Source organism: Leucopleurus acutus, assembly GCF_964270905.1.
Source record: "Leucopleurus acutus genome assembly, chromosome: 1".
Taxonomy (NCBI): Eukaryota; Metazoa; Chordata; class Mammalia; order Artiodactyla; family Delphinidae; genus Leucopleurus; species Leucopleurus acutus.
In genome coordinates, this window is record NC_139142.1 from 47,569,087 (window position 1) to 47,594,439 (window position 25,353).

The 25,353-nt window shown below is 37.4% G+C and overlaps 1 protein-coding gene and 1 pseudogene across 2 annotated transcripts in view; one reads left to right on the plus strand and one right to left on the minus strand.

The window, feature by feature from the left end:
• TXNDC16 (thioredoxin domain containing 16) overlaps nt 1–25,353 on the plus strand; it is a gene marked incomplete at its 5' end in the record, with an annotated part of 110,487 nt that overhangs the window by 51,811 nt on the left and 33,323 nt on the right. Inside the window, 7 exons of the mRNA XM_082854061.1 lie at nt 4,553–4,719; nt 5,108–5,168; nt 9,502–9,625; nt 13,723–13,866; nt 14,743–14,802; nt 24,601–24,769; nt 25,114–25,250. Of these exons, the coding sequence (XP_082710187.1) occupies nt 4,553–4,719; nt 5,108–5,168; nt 9,502–9,625; nt 13,723–13,866; nt 14,743–14,802; nt 24,601–24,769; nt 25,114–25,250 (862 nt within the window). The remainder of the gene's footprint in view (nt 1–4,552; nt 4,720–5,107; nt 5,169–9,501; nt 9,626–13,722; nt 13,867–14,742; nt 14,803–24,600; nt 24,770–25,113; nt 25,251–25,353) is intronic.
• LOC309971222 (adiponectin receptor protein 1-like) lies at nt 6,124–7,243 on the minus strand (annotated as a pseudogene). The gene has a single exon. The product of its transcript is annotated as an adiponectin receptor protein 1-like (transcript).

The following is a 25,353-nucleotide window of genomic DNA, read 5'->3' on the forward strand; positions in this document are numbered from 1 at the left end:
GGCATATGGGATCTTACTTCCCCAACCAGGGGTCAAACCTGTGCCCCCTGCAGTGGGAGCATGGAGTCTTAACCACTGCACCACCAGGGAAGTCCTTGATTTAGTCTTGGTAGGTGTATATGTCTAGGAGTTTATCAGTTTCTTCTAGTTTATCTAATTTGTTGGTGTATAATCGTTCATAGCAGTCTCTTATAGTCCTTCATTTTCTTATATTGTTTTTTGAAAATTTCTAAGTTGTAATCTCACCCCTGGTGCAAGAGTGCTTCTGTCACTTTTGTATATTTTATACTAATTTATAATTTTAAAAATATACATATTTTTATAGATATGTAAAATTATTAGTAATTTTTATGGTACTATTAGCAATCTTCTTGGTACTACTCTATTACTTTTTCTATCTATCAAGGACATTTGTAATTTTGTCTTTTGTCTAATGGAATGGATTATAACTTTATAATTAAGGAACCATGGGGTTTTAGAAGAAGTATACCAGCTTGTATGGAAAGGGACAGAAACAGCACAAAATGAAAAGAAGTCTTTAGACTCCCCGTATTCTATGGACAGGAAATGACTGAGAAATCTGCTGAGCTGCAAACACAGGCTCCCTTTTCTTGTAAGCAAGAAAGGATGAGTTGGAGGGCAGGTCAAGAGCCCAAATATGTAACCCAGAGCCTCAGAGAACAAACCCTTAGGGATTAGGACTGAGCCCTAATCAAGGAACTGGCCCATATGCCTGAATGGGCTTCAGAATCCTTACACACTGATGACCATTTCATGCTTCTGCTTTCTCCCCTTTCAAACAGTAATGTGTATAGTGGTTATCTTTTGCCTGTTCCATCATTGTCTATTGAGAATGGGGAAAAATAATTCATTCATTTCTTCAAATTGAGAGGAACAGTTCTCAAGGGGCTATATCCAAGAGACCACACTAGACCTGAATGTAGATGATGAGATCTTCGCGTTTGCATTGGTCTCAAAGTCTGATGGGATGAGGCTTGGAAATCTTGGAGAGAAGTGTTATTCGCATGGGATAGGGGTGGAAACTGTAGCCAGAGAGTAGACCATTGACTACAACAATTCATATCTGTCCCACTTGCAAAATACTCACTTCTCTCTCCAAGCCCCCCAAAGCCTCATCCTATCAGACTTTGATTAAATTTTCCAAAGATGACAATAACAACTCTCCCATCTCATAAACTGTCCTTATCATGTGACATTATCAGTGTGCCTGTCCAGTGGGAGGGTCTGTGTCTTCTCTCCTTGAACATGATTGTGCCTTTGTGACTGCCTTGGCCAGTAGAATGAGGCTGAAATGATGATATGTGGCTTCTGAGGCTATGTGTCATAGAATGCCATGTGCTTCTGCCTTGCTCTCTTTGATTGCTCCTTCTTAAAATCCAGCTACTTTTCTGTGGAATTAAGCCTGAGGAGAAGTCATGTGAAGAGGAATTGAGGTCCGCAGCCCACGGTGCTGGCTGAGCTCATAATAGTCAGCAACAGCTTGCTAGCCAGTGAATGAGCCATCTTTAAAGTGGAACCTTCACCCTCCAGTCGAAATGCCCCACTAATGCAATGTGGACCAGAGATGAGCTTGCAGACATATGGACAAAATAAATGATTCTTGTTACTTTAAGCCATCAGGTGTTGGCGTGCTTTGCTACATACACAGTGATAGATGCTTGGAACACACCCTCATCTGTTTCTATGGCATTAACTACACTGGTTCTCAGATTTGAATTTTCAGGTCCGATGTTTCTTCAGAGTTCCTGTCCCATATATTTAACTACTAACTAGATGTCTTTCTCCTAAGCTCTACATGTCTGGCATTAATGTGTTATCCTCTGTCCTCGCTCCATTATCTTGGTTAATTTATTGTCCAGTCATTCATGGCAGAAACCTGGAAAACCATTCTCAGCTCCTACATCTCTCTGCATCTAATTTTAGATCTTAAATATCTTTTGAATTCTTCATCCTAACAGCCAGCGCTTTAATCCAGGTTCTCCCTCTCTCTCGTGTACTATTTTAGCAATAACAACTGATCTGGTCTATATTGTATTCCTGTACTTCACTCTCTATAAGTTTATGCTCTCTGTTGCTTGCAGAGTGATATGTTTTATTTTATTTATAAAACATCTTTATTGAGCTATAGTTCACATATCATTTAATTCACCCATTTAAATTGTAGGATTCATTGGTTTTTAGTATATGTTTTTTTGTTTCTGTTCTTTGGTTTTTTTTGGCCACATGCCATGTGGGATCTTAGTTCCCCAGAGTCTTAACCACTGGACCACCAGGGAAGTCCCTTTTTTCTTTTTTTATTTAAACATAGTGATATATTTTAAATACACATATATGATCTTGTTACAATATTTTTTGCAGTTCCTAACTGGCTTCCAATTATTTACAGAATAAAGCCCTACCTTCTTAGGAGGATATATATAGTTTTTAACGATTTGGCCCCTTGCCAGATCTCCAGTCTTACTGTCTGTTCCCCCTTTTTACTTTTTTAATACTAAATTTCTTATAGTTCTCCAAATACACAAAGAAAAAACCAGGCTTTTCTACTCCTTCAGGCTGTTATACCCATTCAGGTTTTGGCATAATTGAGCTATGTGTTGTTGTAGCACTGAGGTTCCCACCTTCTCGCTGGCTGTTGGCCGGTGTTGCTCTTACCTCCTACAGGCTGTTCTCAGATCCTGACCACGTGGCCCCCTCAAAAAATTGCAGTTTTCTCCCTCAAAGCCAGCAGACAAATCTCACTCCTTTGTGCTATGACAGTCTTACATGGTGTGACCTAATCCACGGAATGACTGCTATAATTATCACCCACACTCAAGGAATTAGGATTATACAAAATGTGTACACCAGGAATCTTGGGGACCATCTTAGAATTCTGCTTACCATAGGTAAATATAGATTTCTCTGTGAAAACTTTTATGATTAAAAAAACCCTCAATAATTAGAAATTTTACAAGAATGCATCTTCCCGTGTATCTGCTATTATCCACTCTGCTGGTTACTCAGTGGGCTCTTTCAATCTGGCAGCTCATGCTTCTTCAGTTGTGGGAAACGTTTGTGTGTATTTCAGTGATGATTTCTTCCCTTCTGTTTTCTCCCTTCTCTCTTTCTGGGACTCCTATTTGAATGTTGGACCCCTTGAACTAGTCCCTCAATTTTATCTTTTCTATTATCCATCTGTCTTTTGCTATACTTTCTGGCAGATTTATTCAACTGTATTTTTCATTTCTTTATGGATAGTCTATCTTCCCATCCTTTTGAGCTTATCAGTGGTGGTTTTCTGAACCTTCTTCTGAATAGTCTGTTTCTTCCACGTTACTTGTTTTTCTGTTCATTTTGGTCTCTGTCTTTCATGTTAGAGGCTTTCCTTAGATGCTTGTTACTCCTTGTTCATGATTTAGAATCTGAAACTAAAAAAGCTGATTGGAAATTCTGAGGCTGTAGATCGCACTTGTTAGCTCTGAGCCCCATAGGGTGATTGGACCTGGGCTGCTTTCTGGTGAACCTCAATGTCAGTAGCTTTAGACTTTTTCTTGTGGTTACTCAAGGTCCCCAGAAAAGGAACTTCCAGTTTTCTGCTGGTGTACAGAAGTCTGGCTGCTAGCATACTGGAAACTGAGTGGAAAAGGGCTAAAAGGAGTCTCAGCATTTGGGTACTCAATCCCCCTGCTTTGGGTATGGTATTCCCACTCTCAGCTGTTCCTGCAGTCCGGCCAGATTTCTTCTGGTGTGAGGGAGGGACCTAAGTTCATGGAGTTGGGGAGGGGAATCTAGGGATCTAATGCTTCCTCAAAAGTTTTACCTGTTCCTCCTTATTTTGGAGCCTTCCTGCCATTCCCCTTCCAATATTTCTCTCCCAGTTCCAGAGACGCCAGGCAGTGACAGTTCCTGAGCAATTTTAGGATTCTGCAGTTAAAGTGAAATTGTCTCTTAGCTTTTCCTCTCTCATGGCTTTAGGGTTTTGCTCTCCAGCTTCCAAAATTTTGCTGCCTTTTCTCTTTTCCTTTCTTCACATATGCATGTTTATCTCTTTTGAAAAATCCTACTGCTGTAGTTGTGCTGGGATTTCTGGAGGGGGTGAAATTAGATGTGTATATTCAAGCTGATGTCAACTCAGATGTTCCTCATTGTTCCGTAATATGTCATTATATGTTAAATTCTTATGTGTCAGTATTTGTTCCTTAGTTATCTGTTCTGTTTTGTTTCAAATATCTCTCTCTTTATTTATCAGTACCACAGGTTTTTTATTGGTTTTTTTGTTTGTTTCTTTATAATATCCTTATCCTTTATGGTTGTAAATTTCTGTTTAACTCCTTGTAAAATTTGTTAGTTTCATAATGCTTAAACTATACAGGTACACTGGGAGCATTAAACTTAGAAAATCATGAGACCATTTCTGTTAATGTTAATGGATTTATTTCACAGACTTGTTTTTTCACTCGTCTTTATTGATAAGAATTAGCAGCGTTTAAATCCAAATGTTGGAACATTATTATCACATAGTAAAGACGTTTTGTTCTTTTTCTAAATGAAGACTGAAGTTGCTGAAGATCCTCAACAAGTTTCAACTGTTCATCTTCAACTAGGATTACCACTGGTTTTTATTGTTAGTCAACAAGCTACATATGAAGCTGATAGAACAACTGCAGAATGGGTTGCTTGGCGTCTTCTGGGAAAAGCAGGAGTTCTGCTCCTGTTAAGGTATTTTAAATATAAAGTAGTCACTATACTGTATTTAGCAGAACACTAATATTTTTCTTATATGGTAATCTGTTCACTTACAAATAAAATCAGATCTCTAATGGACTCTAATATAGTTAAAACCAGTTGCTGAGCTAAAGTCTTGAATTATCAGCTTGATTAATATTTAGACCTTTAAACTTTGCTAAATGAAGCTGTAGATTAAGACAGAGGGTAGAAAATCTGATCTGTATTTATGTGTAAAATTTCTCAGACTCACTAAATTGTAATCTTTCTTCATAAACATTTTTTAGTATAAGAACTTACAGCTCTAGTTTAGATTGACATCCTGGATGACTATTATTCTTGAGATTAACAACATAAAACATTTATTTCCATTTTGAAAAAGGGACTCTTTGGAAGTGGACTTTCCTCAGAATGCTAATGTGGTCTTCAAAAGAGCAGAAGAGGTTAGTCATTTTATATATTGGTCTACAGTGTCTGCTTATTTAATACATGCGGTCCTAAAGTAACATACACTTATTATAGGAAAATTCTGTGAATTGCCACTATTCAAAGATAATTGCTGTTAACATTTTGGTGTGTTTTTTTTCATCTATTAGTTACTCTGTCTCTCCGTGTGTGTGTGTGTGTGTGTGTTTATTTAAATATATATGTATTCTTTATTAATTTTTTTGAATGCCAAGTGTCTTCTGTACTCTTTTATTATCATCATAGTCTTTGCATCAAGATACATAGCAATGATAGCAGGTTTCTTTTTAAAGCTTAGTATTAAATATTAAATATCTTTCCCCACTTTAATTTTACATTACTCTGCCAAGAAAAAAAATTAAAACTCAAGTTATCTGAAGCCTGGACACACTTCCATGATTAGCCGGGCTGTGTAAAAGTTGGTAGCTTTGTTCTTCCTGCTGTGTGAGCAGGTCCAGGCCCTCAAAAGATGGACGAGGTTATCATTGTTTTTCAAAAGTGTGCTACAAAAACAGATGGCCTGTTATAAGCCAGGTTACAAAGTCAAAACGTGGGTGAGGGAGGGACAGTTTCTTCTGGAAACAGAATTTCTGAAGAGTCCCAGTCCATCATTTTTCCCTAGAATGGCTGGAGGGGGCATAAAATCTCAACATGAGTTTCAAAGCCCCATCTCTGTGAGGGGACAGTAGTTGCCTTACTGAGGAGGGCGCGGCTCAGTGGTGAGGCGGCCGCGTCTGCCCATCCCCACTGCTCTCAGCGAGGGAAAGGAGAGTTTATTGCCCAGGAGTGTGAAGTGGGCTGAAGATCGGTTGGTACTGAATTCTCTAAGAGGTTTCTTCTAGAAACAGACAACTCAGACCCTTGCTCTCACTTTAGCAAAGAAGTTATTTTAAAAGCACTTGGAAAGTTCCTCCTACGCCCTTGCAGGGCGGCTCAGAGGAGGGAGTCGTCAGTACAGCCCCCTTCCAGGCCATATCGGAACTCCTGAAAGTTAGAGACCCCGTAGAAGGGGACGAAGGCGGCTGCTACCACCAGGACGTGGAAGATCTGATGAGACTAGAACCACATGTCGGATTTTCCAGGGAAGAAGCGCTCGGGAATCCGTGCGGCATAAAGGCCAGCTCTGGTGATGTACATCACAGCCATGAGGAAGAACCAGCCCATCTGGCCCACCGTGGTGGCCTTGACGAAGCCCTCCACGATTGTAAAGTGCATGGTGGGCACGATGCCGCTCAAGCCAAGCCCCAGGAACACCCCTGCTCTTGTCTGCTGGTGCTTGGGAGTGGCAAGCTGGTGCCACTGCAGCACAATGATGGCAGAGGTGCCCACGCTGGAGAGGTAGATGAGCCGTGGCTGTGGGGAGCAGTAGAAGGAGTAACAGAACCAGGGGACAAAGCTCCCCCGTAATCAGCAGGGCAATCCCTGAATAATCCAGTTGGGAAAAGGTCTGAGAGACCTTCTCTGAGTGATAATAGACAGTGTGAAAGAGCCAGGAGAAGCTGAGGCAGAGCACCGCGCCCAGGAAGAACATCCCGAGCACCACCTTCTCCTGAAGAGGGGTCATGAAGTACATGTTTGGTCTCAGCATGGTCAGGATTCCCAGAAAGTGAAACGTCACAAAACCAAGCAGGTGGGTCCAGAAGTTGCCCGTCTCCGTGTGCATGCGGAAGATGCTCTTGAAGCAGGCCCAGAAGGAGGGCATGGGCGGCCTGTGGCCGTGCAGCACGTAGTCGTTGTCCTTCAGCCAGTCGGGGAGCACGTCGTGCGGGATGACCCTCCAGCACCCCTCCCAGACCTTATGCACAAACTCCTCCATCTTCTCCATGGCATGGTGGGCTTGCAGGGGAAGTGTCAGCACCCACCCCTCCTCCTCCTCTTCCTGAGGCACTGGGCATGCCTGCTCTTCTTCAGCTTTGCTTGGGCTGGCGATGCCCTGCTTGCCTAGCTCCTCTAGCAGGGGGCCCAGCTCAGCCAGCTCTGCTGTGTCAGCCTCCCTGTTCCCGGCAGGAGCCCCACTGCCCTGGGCCACCACAGGTCCTTTGTGAGAAGGCATCTGGCTGGTACATCAATGCCCTGTGGCTTCAGCTTGGGGAAAGGGTGGGGTCTCTAGGGCCCAGGGAGCAAAGAGTTCCCTGTGATGGAAGACAGGCGGGCGGCGGGCTCTGCTCGGGGCCGCGGACCCCGCGCTACATCCCGCGGCACTGGAGGCGGCCTGTGGCCAAGTGGTGCGAATCTTCTGCCTATATATATATTGTAAAGAAATTTAGGGTCATGCTATATATCCTGCTTTTCATGTACAGTTATATTTCATTACTTGCTATTGTGCTGTGATGCCTGCCTTTGTACACTGTTTTGGACATCACTGATTCTTTCCTTTTGCTAAATTTCTGAAAGTAAGTTTTATTAAAGGAAATGGGAATTTTTAAGACTTTTAAAATGCATTGTCAAATTTCCCTCCAGAAGGGTTATACTTTTACCAGCAGGGTTTGGAATTTCTTGTTTCTCATACATCTTTGCCAGTACTGAACAGTAATCTTAAAAAAAAAAAATCATTTCTATACACAAAAAAAGTTTCAGTATTAATTTGCATGTCTTTGATAACTTTGACTAGTTAGGTCATTTGTATTTCCTCTGTAAATTTCTGTTAATGTCCCTTTTTCCTTAAATTGTTCTTAATTAAGAACTCTTTAATTCTGAACATCTTGTAAATATTATATACATATGCCAAAAAATTATTGATATGTTTATGAACTGCCAGACAGTTTAAACTTAAATTCCCTTGCATAAGTCTATGGTAGGAATACTGGGCTAAAGAGTCAGAAGACTTGGATTCTGTTCCTGCTAGTTCTGGGTCCAGATAACTGAATTAACTTCTTCAAGCTCAGATTTTTCATTTGTGAAATAGTCGTAAAACCTCCCCTTCTAACTTACAAGAAGTTTTATGAGACCCAATAGGAAAATACTTTGAGAACTGTAGTATTGTTCAAATGTGTACACTGTGGGGCTAGTGTGCTTTGCTTTTTGACCAGGTAATGGAAAGAATACTTTCTGAAGCTATTTTTTTTACTATTAGGTAAAGACCCCTAAGTAGGAAATTACTTAATTTGTTATTGGGAAATAGGTTTTGTAGAAGAATTAAAGTTCATGCTGTTGTCCCAGTGCATATAAAAGTTATATATATACTATACTGTAGTCTAGTAAGTGTGCCATAGCATTATGTCTAAAAAAATAATGTACATGCCTTAATTTAAAAATTCCTTATTGCTAAAAAAATGCTAACCATCATCTGAGCCTTCAGTGAGTTGTAATCTTTTTGCTTGTGGAGAGTCCCGCCTTGATGTTGACGTGGCTGCTGACCGACCAGGGCAGTGGCTGCGGCGGTTTCTTAAGATCAGACGACAGTGAAGTTTGCCCCGTTGATCGACTCTTCCTTTCATGAAAGATTTCTCTGTAGTATGCTACAGAGCAATGCTGTTGGTAGAATTTTACCCAGAGTAGAACGTCTTTCACAATTGGAATCAATCCTCTCAGACCCTGCTGCTGCTTTATCAGCTTAGTTTTTGTAATATTCTCAATCCTTTGTTGTCGTTTCAACAGTCTTCACAGCATCTTCACCAGCAGTAGACTCCATCTCAAGAAACCACTTTCTTTGCTCATCCATAAGAAGCAACTCCTCATCCCTTCAAGTTTTATCATGAGGTTGCAGCAGGGATAATTTACTAAAATAATCCAGTGGCCTAAAATTTCATGTTTTAAAAATGTTTTGGTTGAGGCTTAGTGAAAGAAATTTTAATGGAATAATTTCAATGGAATAGAATTTGATATTCTTAAAATACCTAGGGGCAGATAGTATTTTTATGTTTATGGCTAAACAGGCAATTAAACTTTTTAGTGGAATTTTTTTAGATGAAGTATTATTTTGAATATTTCTGTAGAATACAAAATAATTTTGTCTCTGTTTGCAATAAAATTGTATATGTTTTTATACCTCAATTGTATTGAGGTAGGACTTACTGTTATATGTAAAATGCTTCAGATGTCAGTGTGATGTGATTGTAACAAGAAGCAAGCGAGACTTTCAGTTCTTTTTTGCCCTCTTTTTCAGTAGCACACACTATCTTTCTATAACGTATACTTTGGATGCTTTTAATAGTGATCGTGGAGTTAATTTACCTTTTTTAAAAAAAATATTAAAATTGAGGTTCAGAGGTTTAGTTTCATTTCATTTTAGTATCAAACAAGTAAAACATTTTTGTATTAAAATGCTTTGTTATATTTTAGTCATATCTTTTAAAATTAATGTATTTCTAGGGAGTGCCAGTGGAATTTTTGGTGTTAAATAATATTGATTTAATCGTATCCCGTGTGGAAAGTAGTATGCACATTGAGGAAATGCACGAAGATGAAGACAATGACATTGAAGGTCCAGATATGGGTAATATGTTTTTTTGATGATCATGCTCCCCTCCCATTTATGCCCAGCATCCTTAAGGTCAGTGAAATTTCAGTGAATTAACTGTCACATTCAAGAATGTGAAGAGGCCTGAAGAAATTAATTTTGAATTTCATTTTAGCAACTTGATGAGGTGTAAAGATATAAGGATGCTCTATTTTGTTTAGTGCGATACCTTTCATTGTTACATGTCAGGCTTCTAGCTTTCCACAAGTGTGTCTTTATCCTCCACATCAGTTCTTTGAGCCCTACTGGTCTACTCCGTGTTTAAAAAGGACCCAGGAGCCACAGTATGATATTTTATTTTTATTATTCCTATTAGGATATGAAATTCTGATAAATATAGTTGTATTTGTAGTTGTAAATGAATCCAATTGTTAGCAGTATAGGGAGTAAATTTTGATAACATTTTAATAATTCTTTTTAATATGTTATTTCTGTTTTTCTTTTTATTGCTTACATTTTTGAAGTATTCTATAGTTTTCAAGGCTATTTCCCACTCATTATTTACTTTGATAGCTGTCCTCTGCGTTAGCTGAGGTCACCTTCATTTTGTAGAGGAAAAAATCTGTGTTTTAGCTCAGTTAAGTGATCTGCCCAATGTCACACAAATGGCATGTGGAGCATTCTGACTTGAAATCTTACTTATGATCATTATCATTCCTAGTACTTCTGTTATAACATCAGTCCTATTCTGAAATTGCTTATTTACTTTTCTCTCTATTGGTCTATAAAATTTCTAAGGCAGGGATTATGTCTTGTGCATTCTTGTATCCCATTTAGCAAATACTTGAATTTTTATATAGTACTATTATCATGAGTCCCATTTAGTAAATACTTTTTAAAAAATTAATTAATTAATTTATTTTTGGCTGTATTGGGTCTTTTTTGCTGTGCGTGGGCTTTCTCTAGTTGCAGCGAGCGGGAGCTACTCTTCGTTGCAGTGCGCGGGTTTCTCATTGTGGTGGCTTCTCTTGTTGTGGACCATGGGTTCTAGATGTGCAGGCTCAGTAGTTGTGGCTCGCAGGCTCTAGAGCGCAGGCTCAGTAGCTGTGGCACACGGGCTTAGTTGCTCTGCGGCACGTGGGATCTTCCCGGACCAGGGCTCGAACCCGTGTCCCCTGCACTGGCAGGTGGATTCTTAAACACTGCGCCACCAGGGAAGTCCCGTAAATACTTTTTATATAGTCCTATTATCATGAGTCCCAAGATGGAAGTAATTTACATATTGTTTTCATGAGGTCCCTTTATTATTAGGATCAACATCTATATTATACATTTAATAAGGGCTCTGAGCTTTAACTGTTACTGGTGACCAGCTTCTTGGTTTGAGCACTGCTCTAGTTTTTTTCTGATATACAGAGGTTAGAATTGCTTGTGATTTAAGCCAGAGTTCTTCTCCATAGCATCGTCATTGTATAGGCAGATCTGTGTTCTGCTCTCTTGCTCCCTGCTTTATTCCTATCATGGTTCATATATTCTTCAGAGTCAGAGGAATTATCTGTCAATTTAATAAGATTCCTGTCCTCAGTGGTAGTTGCCTGTTTCAAAATTTCATTGTTGCCATGTCCCCTGTTTTACTTCCTGATTCTCTGGCTTTAGTTTGCCCTCTGGTGCTACCTTCTCTTTTTTTCTAACTCTCCCCTATCTTCTCTCCTCAGCCCAGTTCTCATGTTTCTTAAACAGCTTTCTTTTTCCGCTTTGTAGTGGAATTTTTTGTTCTGTTTTGTTTTTTTGGGTTTTTTTTTTTTTTGGTCTTAACTTCCTATGTTTGTAATCCATACTGACCCATAATATAGTTTGATGTCATGCCCATATACACAGTTTCCTTCTCATTTTCATTTCATTCCCATTTATATGAGACATGGATGAGGGTTTGGAAAGAGTTTGTTACCATGTAAGAGTGGAATATAAAGAAAAATGCCCTTCAAAGGAAATGGGCACAAGATGAATCAGAATTAAATGGACGGAGGTCTCCAAAAGGAGAGTATGAAAAAAAATAACAAACATATGTGGCTAAAGAGAGTGTGTGTGTATATATATATATACACACTATATATATATATATATATATATATGAATTGGTAAAAGTTTGAGCTGAGGAATAAATTTATAAATTATAAATTTATAAATGAGGGTGGCTTATTAAGAGAATGGGGAAGCAAGAAGGAGGTGTTTGGACAAGATAAGAGAAGAAAGGATGGATTGGGAAATAAGAATGGACTGGCAGGAAAATGAAAATACATGAATAATAAGAAAAAAATACAGTAAATGAGAAAATTGGCCTTTATTAATTTTGGTATTGAGGACATAACTTTTAGTGCCATAGAATGTGGTATTTAAAAGTACCTTAAAATTAATAGTCGAACTCTTATGTTTCACAGGTTTGAATATTGAGACACAGAGTTATATAATTGACTAGAGTTACACAGCTAAAAATTGCCAATATGGTACTGAAATCCAGACCTAGTATTTTATTTTATAGTATTAGCAATCATATGGAAAATAATAATTTAGTTTTCTGAATGCATTGCCTTTCTCACTTCCTCCCTTCCTTTCTTTTTAATATCTTGTTACAGAGAATTATAAACTTACCATAAAGTAGACAGCATAATAGAACAAATCTCCAGGTACCCATTACCTGGCCTCGCCCAGCCACCATCAGTTTATGGCTAATCCTCTTCCAATCACTGCCCTCCCTTTATTATTTTGCAGCAAATTCCAAACATACAAATTCATCCATAAATATTTCCCTGTGTATTTCAGAAATGTAAGGATTCTCCTTTTAAAATGAACATAATTAATGCTATTACTACATCTACAAAGTTAACAATAATTCTTAATATCAGAGAGTCAGTGTTCAGATTTCAACTTCATCATGATTTTTCATGCCACTGTTGCTTTGTACATGCTGTCCCTTTTACTCCATATGCCTCTACTGCCTGCCTAAGTTTTATTTTTCTTTTAATGTTCATCTTGTGTCAACTCTTCTAGGAAGCTTGTCTCTCTTATCAAGTTAGATGTCCCTCCAGTGTTATCGTACAATCTATATAAATTCCAATAGGATATTTGTGAATTCATAATGTGTTTTTTAATTTTTTACCACATACTTTGATGGATGGATGAATGGGTGGGTGGATGGGTCTATCTGTCTATCTTAATGAAAAGTTTTTTTTTTTAAGATTTAATTGACATGTAACATGTTAGTTGAACACCATAGTGATTCAATATTTCTATATATTGTGGTTAATGAAAGTTTTTTACATATTCAGAATCCACCCTTAACTCAATACACTTAGAATAAAATTCAAAATTCTTGCCTTATATGGCCTCTTATAATCCAGCTACTGTCTAGCCTAGAGTTTTCTCATGTTATTTCTTCAGGCCATCTTGTTTTAGTCAAATTTGCCTTCCCTCAGTACCTAGAATATGCTTAGCTCTTATTTCTCAGAGCTTTGCATGTGTTTTCCCTTTGCCTAAAACAGCCTTTTATTGATTCGCTATCTGGTGGACTTTGGATCTCCCAATCTAAATCTCCCTGTTAAAATCTCTCACTGTGTATTTTACCTTTCCTCTTAAACTGATCACATTTATAGTTATATATTTATTTAGTGATCAGTTTATTGACTGACTTTTCCATAGATAGAGGCTCTAAGTGGTCAGGGACTATGTCTGTTTTGTTTACCACTTTCCTTAGTGTCTGTCACAGTGCTTGGCATGTAGTAGAAGCTAAAGAAACACTGTCAAATATGTATGGTAGGACTTTTTTGGCTTATAAATTAATATGTTGATTAGAAATAAAAGAGCAATATTTATATTATTTCTTGACAAGTTTAATGCCTTTTGGAATTGACTAAAACTTGACAATTTCTGGGTCAGGAAGCATCTGAGAGTCATTTAAGATAGGAAGCCAGACAACTGGAAAATTTTCTAAATATCATGCATTTTAAATATTAAGATTGTATGAATTCAAAAGTTTTTATAAAATACCAAATTTTCACATGCTTGCCTCGGAGAAGAGCTTAAATTTTTTAAATTATACATTTATATTTATATTAATTCCTCTTCAAACATTTTAGATATTCAAGATGATGAAGTGGCAGAAACTGTTTACAGAGACAGGAAGAGACAGTTACCTTTGGAACTCGCAGTGGAACTAACAGAAGAGACATTTAATGCGACAGTAACAGCTTCTGACAGCATAGTGCTTTTCTATGCTGGTTGTGAGTATGAGCCTTTAGAGGTGACTACTATATTGCATATTAGGGCATTTAAAGTAGGCAGACTTTATTTTTGCATTCTGTTATTGCACATTTTAAAGCTACATAATTTTCATATGTTCCACACTTTGAGATATTTACTTCTAGCTGATTCTGGGGTTGTAAAACTGATTATATATATCTGACTTACAAATTGAAGGTTCATGATTAAACTAGATGTTAAGCTTACTAATTTAGAAAAATTGTTATTCAAGCTAACGACTGATTAACAGTTATTATAGATTTATAGGCACTATATTGCTTTTATCCTCAAACAATAGCTGTTCAAGTATACTCCTTGCAGTATGAACGTAGAAACCCTCTTAAATGTTTGAACAATATTGACTACTGCATACTAGGATATTTCTTACTAATAAATAACAATTTGGGGAAACCCCATAAATCTATATGTTTGTTATATATAAGTATGGATGCTTTAGAGCAGGGGTCCCCAACCCCCGGGCCATGGACGCGTACTGGTCTGTGGCCTGTTAGGAACTGGGCCACACAGCAGGAGGTGAGCAGCAGGCAAGCCAGCGAAACTGCATCTGTATTTATAACCGCTCCCCATTGCTCGCATTACTGCCTGAGCTCTGCCTCCTGTCAGCATTGTGGTGAGTCGTATAATTACTTCATTATATATTACAATGTAATAATAAGGGAAATAAAATGCACAATAAATGTAATGTGCTTGAATCATCCCGAAACCATCCCCTTACCCTCCAGTCCGTGGAGAAATTGTCTTCCACGAAACCAGTCCCTGGTGCCAAACAGGTTGGGGACCACTGCTTTAGAGATATGTACATTGTAATATCTGTTTAATTTTTTATTTTAATGTAGGGCAGGCAGTATCCATGGCATTTCTGCAGTCCTACATCGATGTGGCAATTAAGTTGAAAGGTATACTGTGGTATGCATGCTTATTTGCCTGATTTTGAGCCATAGCTATTTGTATAACTGTGTCATGCTAAAGATGTAGAAACCCATGTAAAATTTCAGGTTATTATGTTTGTGTCTCCAAGGTTAATAAGTTAATGAACCATGAGTTTCAGAACTCTCAGAAGCATTCACTTTGTCTTCATAAAACTGTCTTGTAGCTACATAGTTAATCCAGTAATCTTTTTGGCTGAATTCAGTCATTCAGCAAACATTTATTGAGTGCCTACTCTGTGCCAGTTACTGTTAAATATTATTAAATATATACTAAATACTATATATACTAAATACTATTAAATAAAATTTTGATAGATAAGACCACATCCTAATGAAGGAACTAAGATACCAGTGTTCTTGAAGCTATACAGTTAGGATATTTTTTAATAGCCAGGATCTTTTTATTTTAACTATTCTATGAAACCTGATTCAGTGGTAGACAAATAAGAATCCAAGGAATGAACTCAAAATGTCTATGCCACCATCCCAGCAAAGAAAAAAGGAGGAGTAGGGAGGCCTCTTTGCATTAGTAAGGGACAGATAGTGTTGGCTTAGGTAAGTATAATGTTTTGTAATCACTTGAATAAGACAGAATATATCATGCTTTGTATCTTTAATATGATTTCCTCTACTCTGTTTTTCTTGTTAATAAAAGCTATTACGGCTAAATAGGCTTTTTCTTGGCTACTCCAGGAATGCATCCACCATTTAGTTTTGAGGCACTAGCTTACAGGCTCTTTCATTTTTTAGTAAGTTCCTTATGGGTGGAGAGTGTGTCTTATACTCGGCTCACTGGACTTGGTGCATTGCATTACATTACAGAATATCTGGTGTTTAATAATTGTTGAGTAAATGATTAAGCAAATGTAGTAGAGTTTCATAAATTTTGTTTTATTTAGTGGAAAATGTGTACTGGTATACAACTTATATATTGGGGACTTTTGTGAACTCAAGAAATTGATTCCAGAAAGTCAATTCTAAATGCAACATGTTCTACAGTAATAAAAACATCAGAGGTATAAAAAATCATTTTTGAACCATTTCTCTTCCATTCATTTCCCAACCACATTTGATCCAACTTTTGATTATTTCATTCCCCAAGTGAAGAGATGATTAAGTCTATAGATACTGTGATCCCTAACTTTTTTTTTTTTTTTTGCGGTACACGGGCCTCTCACTGTTGTGGCCTCTCCCGTTGCGGAGCACAGACTCCGGACGCGCAGGCTGAGCGGCCACGGCTCACGGGCCCAGCTGCTCCGTGGCATGTGGGATCCTCCCAAAACGGGGCATGAACCCATGTCCCTTGCATTGGCAGGCGGACTCTCAACCACTGCACCACCAGGGAAGCCCCTTAACTTTTTTTTTTTTTAAAAGCAATCTTGTTATTCTCTTTTAGATTCTCCTTTATGGTGGCAATTTATAGACAGATTTAAGTTTCTTCTCTTAGGTTTTCCAGCCTTATTGGTAAATAATTAGAAGAAAGAAAAAGGGGGAAAATATAAACCACAATGAAATAGTAATTGGATAATGTCCCTGAATAATAGAATTATTCCCCCCTCCCCAGCCCATTTGGTTAGATACCAAATGAAAATGGAAAAAGATTCTCTTACTTTCTTCTCTGTTAATGACCAAATAAAGATGTGACCCCTCAGTGCAAGGACTCTTGGTTGTATGTGTTTGTAGAATAAAAAAGCAGATAACCAACCCAAGGGCTTGATTCCTTTTTTGATTAGTATGTTCTTTATGAATAACAATCCTGTTAGTAATTAGATATCAGATAAATGGATTGTTTTGGAAGTTCATGAGGCTTAATATAGAAATGCATACTATATGTAACAATAGTGTTTTGTGTCTATGGTGAAGCCTATACTGTAATTTTGTAAATTGGGAAAATATTGTAATACTTTGGTCCTTTAGTCCTGTAATCTCTCATGTTGATTTGGGAAAAAGCCACTTTTTATCTCTTAGTACAAGAGGATGGAGAATATTTTATAGTCAGTCACAAGGTGGCAGCAAATGTCAAGTTTTTATAATTACATAGTATCTGTAGCTAAGAGAGTCTGTTTTGCTTTGTTTTTCTTTTAAATTAAGACCCCTATTTGGAATTGCTGCATTGATAAAGTATGTGGAATGTAATACTACAGTCATTTTAGAATATTAGACTATTTCCATTTGAAACATGATTAAGTATTGAAACCATTTTACAGGAAAGAAAATTAAAATGTGATAACTTCAGTATAAGTAGCCTTATAACTTTTAATGATATGTATCAATATTCTTTTTCCAGTTTTAAAGATAACATCAAAGTTTTCAACTTGGACAAAGGAATAATAACATTTTTAGCAGTAGACCCATTGAGGATGCTTATTGAAGGGAAAGAACTACATTTGTAATAACACCATGTTCCATCCTTGGGTGGCAGTACATAATATGATATTGTCTGAACAAGCACCAGTACAAGCACCACTAGATATTTATTGACTAAATGATTAAAATAAAGGGTAAGAGAACTTTATAGAGTAGATCCAACTTTACAAGGAATAAGGATTTATTTTTGTTTATATGCACATATAATATTCAGGTATTAATATACTTTAGTGTAAACATTGAAAATTTGTTCATGAAGAAATATCAGGGCACATTTCACAAATTTTTATTGGGCACATAACATGTAACAGACATTGTACTAGGCAGCAGGTTTATAGGGGTGAATAAGACAGACTAGACCCTGCCTATATTATCAAACAGATTGCTAACACTAAATCTAAGGTAGTAAGTTATTGCATCTATGAGATATAATCTAGGATCATTTAAAATGTAAGAAAGAATTTTCAGTATTAAAACTTCTGGCAATAAAATATTAAAATACTGCATTTCACAAGTTTAGTCATATGGGTAGATAACATCTTAAAGTAGGATATAACCTATATTGATACACAAAGATTCCTTCTTTGATCTAATATTATATTAAAGTTTCCTTTTATTAGAATTTATTCTTTCATTAGCTGAGTTGTGTGGTGCTTTGTCATTTGTTTTTTGATATCTCTTCACCTAATTAGTTACACATTTTGGAGGGCCTTGCATATACAGTTGACTTAAACAACACAAGGATTAGGGATGTTGACCCTCCGTGCAGTAGAAAATCCAAGAATAACAGATTTGGCCCTCTGTATACATGGTTGTGCCATATCTGAGGTTCCATATCCATGGATTCATCCAACCTTGGAATGTGTAGTACTGTAATATTTACTATTGAAAAAAATCCACATATAAGTGGACCTGCACAGTTGAAACCTGTGTTATTCAAGGGTCAACTGTATTAGTATAGAACAAGTAGAAATTTCTCTTTGGGATTCCACTATGATGTGTTTTCTTGGGCTGAGAAGAAATTATAATATTTTAAATAAATAAATAAGAAATTATAATATTTAGACAGGATGGGTATGTGAAGCCCTAAATGAATTCCATGTGTTAGTTTATTCACACACATATTTAAGGTGTTTCATGTTCAAGGACCACTCTAGGTGCTGGAAAACCAGTGACAAGGAAAACAGACACAGTCCCTACTCTCAGGGAGCTCTAATTGTACAACAACACAGATGAGTACATAATTACATGATGAGATAGGGAAAAGAGCTTGGTCCTCTAAGAGCATAGGAATCTGATGCAGATCAGGGTGTCAGAGGAGGCTTCCTTGAAATGGTCACATGTGCAGAGATCTGAAGGGGTGAAAAGACCTGACTGCAGAAACTGGTGGGTGTGGGCTGGTAGCAAAGTAGATTTGAGTTTTGAAAAGATATCTCTAGCTTCAGTGTAGAGACATATCGAATTCAGGGAGATAAATTAGGAGAAATGATAAATGGTGGCAGTGAAGAGAGAGGGACAGATATAAGAGGTATTTAAAATTCAGGTGGTAAAATTGAAGGGCATGCTGATTGATGTGATTAGACCTGTGGAGTTTAGGAATGGGGAAGCGCAAGAGATGATACTTTGTTTTCCGAGTTATACAAAGATGGCAACATTCACCACTATTCAGAGGAAAGAAACCATATTTGTTTTAGACATCTTGAGTTTGAGGATGTTTCTGTTCAAAGGGAACTAGAGAAGGCAGTAAGAATACATTGGTCTGGAACTTTAAAGGATGAGCCTGGGCCAAAGCTATAAATTTAGGATTCATTAGGTTGTCGATGATTATTGAGATTGTCTAGAAGAGAGGGTAGAACAAGAAGAGAAAGCAGCTTAAACTGAGCCTTGGGGGAACTCCTGACTCCACTGGCAGAAGAGCCTGCAAGAGGGACCAAAAAGGAGCAGCTAGAGAGTCAGGGGTGGGGATGGGAGCCAATAGAGGAAGGTGGTGCAGAAAATCAAGGGAAGAGAGTGTTTCAGCTGGAGTGTTTCATGCTGCTGAGAAGTTGTAATAAGAATGGGATATAGAGGCGGGGTCAAGATGGTGAGGTGGGAAGATGCAGAGATAGCATCTCCCCACAACTAGGGCACCTGCCGGCTGCTGGTGGGGGACTCTGATCCCCAAGGAGATGGGAGGAACCCCAAAGTGAACCGGCAACTTGCAAGATCCTGGTTCACAAGCCCGGGGTCTGGCCGAAGCTCCTGCAGTGGGAACTCCGAGTCAAAACCACTGGGCTAACAGAGAACCTCAGATCTCAGGGAATATTCATCAGAGTGAGGTCTCAAGGAGGTCCCCATCTCAGCACCAATTTATAGTAATGATAATAAAGATGATCCAGAATCTCGGAAGGCATGGATTGAGAAAATACAAGAAATGTTTAACAAAGATCTAGAAGAAGTAAAGAACAAACAACAGAGATGAACAACACAATAACGGAAATGAAAAATACACTAGAAGGAATCAATAACAGAATAACGGAGACAGAAGAACGAATAAGTGAGCTGGAAGACAACATGGTGGAAATAACTGCTGAGGAGCAGAAAAAAGAATGAAAAGAATTGAAGACAATCTCAGAGACCTCTGGGACAACACGAGACGCACCAACATTCGAATTACTGGGGTCCCAGAAGAAGAAGAGAAAAAGAAAGAGTCTGAGAAAATATTTGAAGAGATTATAGTTGAAAACTTCCCTAACATGGGAAAGGAAATAGTCAATCAAGTCCAGGAAGCACAGAGAGTCCCATATAGGATAAACTCTAGGAAAAACACACCAATACATATATTAAACCAACAAAAATTAAATTCAAAGAAAAAAATAGCATCAAGGGAAAAACAAAAAATAACATACAAAGGAATCCCCATAAGGTTATCAGCTGATTTTTCAGCGGAAACTCTGCAGGCCAGAAGGGAATGGCAGGATATACTTAAAGTGATGAAAGAGAAAAACCTACAACCAAGATTACTCTACCTAGCAAGGATCTCATTCAGATTTGATGGAGAAGTCAAAATCTTTTCAGATAAGCAAAAGCTAAGAGAATTCAGTACCACCAAGCCAGCTTTACAATAAATGCTAAAGAAACTTCTCTAAGTGGGAAACACAAGAGAAGAAAAAGACCCACAAAAACAAACCCAAAACAGTTAAGAAAATGGTAATAGGAACATACATTTCGATAGTAGCCTTGAATGTAAATGGATTAACTGCCCCAACCAAACGACACAGACTGGTTGAATGGATACAAAAACAAGACCCATATATATGCTGTCTACAGGAGACCCACTTCAGACCTAGAGACACATACAGACTGAAAGTGAAGAGATGGAAAAAGATATTCCATGCAAATGGAAATCAAAAGAAAGCTGGAGTAGCAATACTCATATCAGATAAAATAGAGTTTAAAATGAAGACTGTTATAAGATAAGGAGGGACACTACATAATGATCAAAGGATCAATCCAAGAAGAAGATATAACAATTATAAATATTTATGTACCCAACATAGGAGCACCTCAATACATAAGGAAAATGCTAACAACCGTGAAAGGAGAAATTGACAGTAACACAATAATAGTAGGGGATTTTAACACCCTACTTACACCAATGGATAGATCATCCAGACAGAAAATAAATAATGAAACACAAACTTTAAATGACACAATAGACCAGATAGATCTAATTGATACTTATAGAACATTTCACCCAAAAGTGTCAGAATACACTTTCTTCTCAAGTGCACATGGAACGTTCTCCAGGATAGATCACATCTTGGGTCACAAATCAAGCCTTGGAAAATTTAAGAAAATTGAAATTGTATTATGCAACTTTTCTGACCACAACACTATGAGATTGGAAATCAATTACAGGAAAAAAACCTGTAAAAAACACAAATACATGGAGGCTAAACAGTGCACTACTAAATAACCAAGAAATCACTGAAGAAATCAAAGAAGAAATAAAAAAATACATAGAAACAAATGTTGATGAAATCACAATGACCCCAAACCTATGAGATGCAGTAAAAGCAGTTCTAAGAGGGAAGTTTATAACAATACAGTCTCACCTCAAGACACAAGAAAATTGTCAAATAAACAATCTAACCCTACACTTAAAAAAACTAGAGAAAGAAAAACAAAGAAAACCCAAAGTCAGTAGAAGGAAAGAAATCATAAAGATCAGGGCAGAAACAAATGAAATAGAAACAAAGACAACAGTAGCAAAGATCAATAAAACTAAAAGGTTGTTCTTTGAGAAGATAACAAAATTGATAAACCCTTAGCCAGACTCATCAAGAAAAAAAGGAAGAGGACTCAAATCAATAAAATTAGAAACGTAAAAGGAGAAATCACAACTGACATTGCAGAAATACAAAGGATTATAAGAAACTACTAAAAACCACTATACACCAATAAAATGGACAACCACAAAGAAATGGACAAATTCTTGGACAAATGGACAGAACTTTCCAAGATGGAACCAGGAAGAATTAAAATAAACAGACCTATCACAAGTAATGAAATTGAATCCAGAATTAAAAATCTTCCAACAAACAGAAGTCCAGGACCAGATGGCTTCACAGGCGAATTCTATCAAACATTTAGAGAAGAGCTAACACTGATCCTTTTCAAACTCTTCCAAAAATTTGCAGAGGAAGAAACACCCCCAAATTCATTCTACAAAGCACATCATTCTGATACCAAAGCCAGAAAAAGATATCACAAAAAAAGGAAAATTATAGGCCAATATCACTGATGAACATAGATGCAAAAATCCTGAACAAACTACTAGCAAACAGAATCCAACAGCACATTAAAAGGATCGTACACCATGATCAAGTGGGATTTATCCCAGGGATGCAAGGATTCTTCAATATATGCAAATCAATCAATGTGATACACCACGTTAACAAATTCAGGAATAAAAACCATATGATTATCTCAATAGATGCAGGAGAAGCTTTTGACAAAATTCAACATCGATTTATGATAAAAACTCTCCAGAAAATGGGCATAGAGGGAACCTACCTCAACATAATGAAGGCCATATATGACAAACCCACAGCAAACATCATTCTCAATGGTGAAAAACTGAAAGCATTTCCACTAAGATCAGGAAAAAGACAAGGATGTCCACTCTTGCCACTATTATTCAACATAGTTTTGGAAGTCCTTGCCACAGCAATCAGAGAAGAGAAAGAAATAAAATGAATACAAATTGGAAAAGAAGAAGTAAAACTGTCACTGTTTGCCAATGACATGATACTATTCATAGAAGATCCTAAAGATGCCACCAGAAAACTACTAGAACTAATCAATGAGCTTGGTAAGGTTGCAGGATACAAAATTAATGCACAGGAATCTCTGGCATTCCTATACACCAACAACGAAAAATCAGAAAGAGAAATTAAGGAAACACTCCCATTTACCACTGCAACAAAAAGAATAAAATACCTAGGAATAGACCTGCCTAAGGAGGCAAAAGACTTGTACTCAGAAAGTATAAAACAATGCTGAAAGAAATCAAAGATGACATAAACAGATGGAGAAATATACCATGTTCTTAGATTAGAAGATTCAATATTGTGAAAATGACTATACTCCTCAAAGCAATCTACAAATTCAATGCAATCCCTATCAAACTACCAATGGAATCCTTCACAGAATTAGAACAAAAAATGTTGCAATTCATATGGAAACACAAAAGATCCCGAATAGCCAAAGCAATCTTGAGAAACAAAAATGGAGTTGGAGGAATCAGGCTCCCTGACTTCAGACTATACCACAAAGCTACAGTAATGAAGACAGTATGGTGCTGGCACAAAAACAGAAATATAGATCAATGATACAGGATAGAATGCCCAGAGATAAACCCAGGCACTTATGGGCACTTAATTTACGACGAAGGAGGCAAGAACATACAATGGAGAAAAGACAAACTCTTCAATAAGTGCTGGGAAAACTGGACAGCTACACGTAAAAGAATGAAATTAGAACACTACTTAACACCATACACAAAAATAAACTCCAAATGGATTAAAGACTCAAATGTAAGACCAGACACTATAAAACTCTTAGAGGAAAAACACTCTTTGACATAAGATCTTTTTTCTCCCACCTCCTAGAGTAACAGAAATAAAAAAATAAATAAACAAATAGGACTTAATTAAATTTAAAAGCTTTTGCACAGCCAAGGAAACCATAAACAAGACAAAAAAGACCACCCTCAGAATGGGAGAAAATATTTGCAAATGAAACAACAGACAAAGGATCATCTCCAAAATATACAAACAGCTCATGGAGCTCAATATCAAAAAAAAAATCCAGTTAAAAAATGGGCAGAAGACCTAAATTGACATTTCACCAAGGAAGGCATACAGACGGCCAAGAGGCACATGAAAAGATGCTCAACATCACTAATTAGTAGTGAAATGCAAATCAGAACTACAAAGAGGTATCACCTCATGCCGGTCAGAATGGTTATTATCAAAAAACCTAGAAACAATAAATGCTGGAAAGGGCGTGGTGAAAAGGGAACCCTTCTGCACTGTTGGTGGGAATGTAAATTAATACAACCACTATGGAAAACAGTATGGAGGTTCCTTAAAAAACTAAACATGGAACTACCATACGACCCAGCAATCCCACTACTGGGCATATACCCTGAGAAAACCATAATTCAAAAAGAGTCATGTACCACAGTGTTCATTGCAGCTCTATTTACAATAGCCAGGCCATGGAAGCAACCTAAGTGTCCGTCGACAGAGGAATGGATAAAGAAGATGGGACACATATATACAATGGAATATTACTTGGCCATAAAAAGGAACAAAATTGAGTTATTTGTAGTGAGGTGGATGGACCTAGAGTCTGTCATACAGAGTGAAGTAAGAAGGAGAAAAACAAATACCCTATGCTAATGCATATATATGGAATCCCCCTCTCCCCCCCCAAAAAAATGGTACTGATGAACCTAGTTGCAGGGCAGGAATAAAGAGGTAGACATAGAAAATGGACTTGTGGACATGGAGTGGGAGGGCGAAGCTGGGGCAAAGTGAGAGTAACATCGACATATATACACTACTGGATATAAAATAGTTGGCTGGTGGGAAGCAGCAACATAGCACAGGGAGATCAGCTCGGTGCTTTGTGATGACATAGAGGGGTGCGAGGGAGGAGATATGGGGACATGTGTATGCATATGGCTGATTGGCTTTGTTGTGCAACAGAAACTGACACTGTAGTGTGAAGCCATTATACTCCAATAAGCATTAAATAAAAGAATGGGATATAAAAAGTATTGACAATTCTCAACAAATGAGTTTTCTACATTAACATTTGTAAAATGTGCATTTTCCTTTTATTTAGGCACCTCTACTATGCTGCTTACTAGAGTAAACTGTGCAGATTGGTCTCATGTATGTGCCAAGCAAAATGTTACTGAATTTCCTGTTGTAAAGATGTACAGGGAAGGCGAGAACCCAGTATCTTACACTGGTATGCTAGGAACTGAAGATCTCCTAAAATTTATCAAGCTGTAAGTATTCAGCTTCACCCTAAGATTTTTAAAATGTTAGGTCTATAAAACTTCTAATTCCCATACTTTTTTGACACACTTTGGATAGGTTAAGGAGGTATGAATTGAGATCACCGGGGAAACACTAATGAGCAGAGCCTATCTACTACATTCCATCACCTTTAGGGAGATAGAAGTTTTGTTTAATGAGGCTGATTTTTTGTTTAGAATAGTATTTAATTGTCTTTACTTTGTCAGATGCTTGTCCTGTGGAATATGCTACGTTCAGTATATTTTACTATTTTTTTACAAGCTGAAAAGTATCTTTAAAAATGAATTTTGAATATAGTTAAATATTCATCCAGCAACAGGATTTCATGCCCAGTGAATATTACGTCTGTCCAAGAAGCAGAAGAATATTTAAGTGGGAAATTACATAAAGACCTGATCTCCTATTCTAGCGTGTCAGTACTGGGGCTGTTTAGTCCAACTATGACAACAGGTAAGTGGAATTGAACATTTAAATTATGTAATATAGAGCTAAAGACTCATTTACTAGGTTTTTTTTAAAGAATTAATATCTTTCTAAATTATAGAGAATTCAA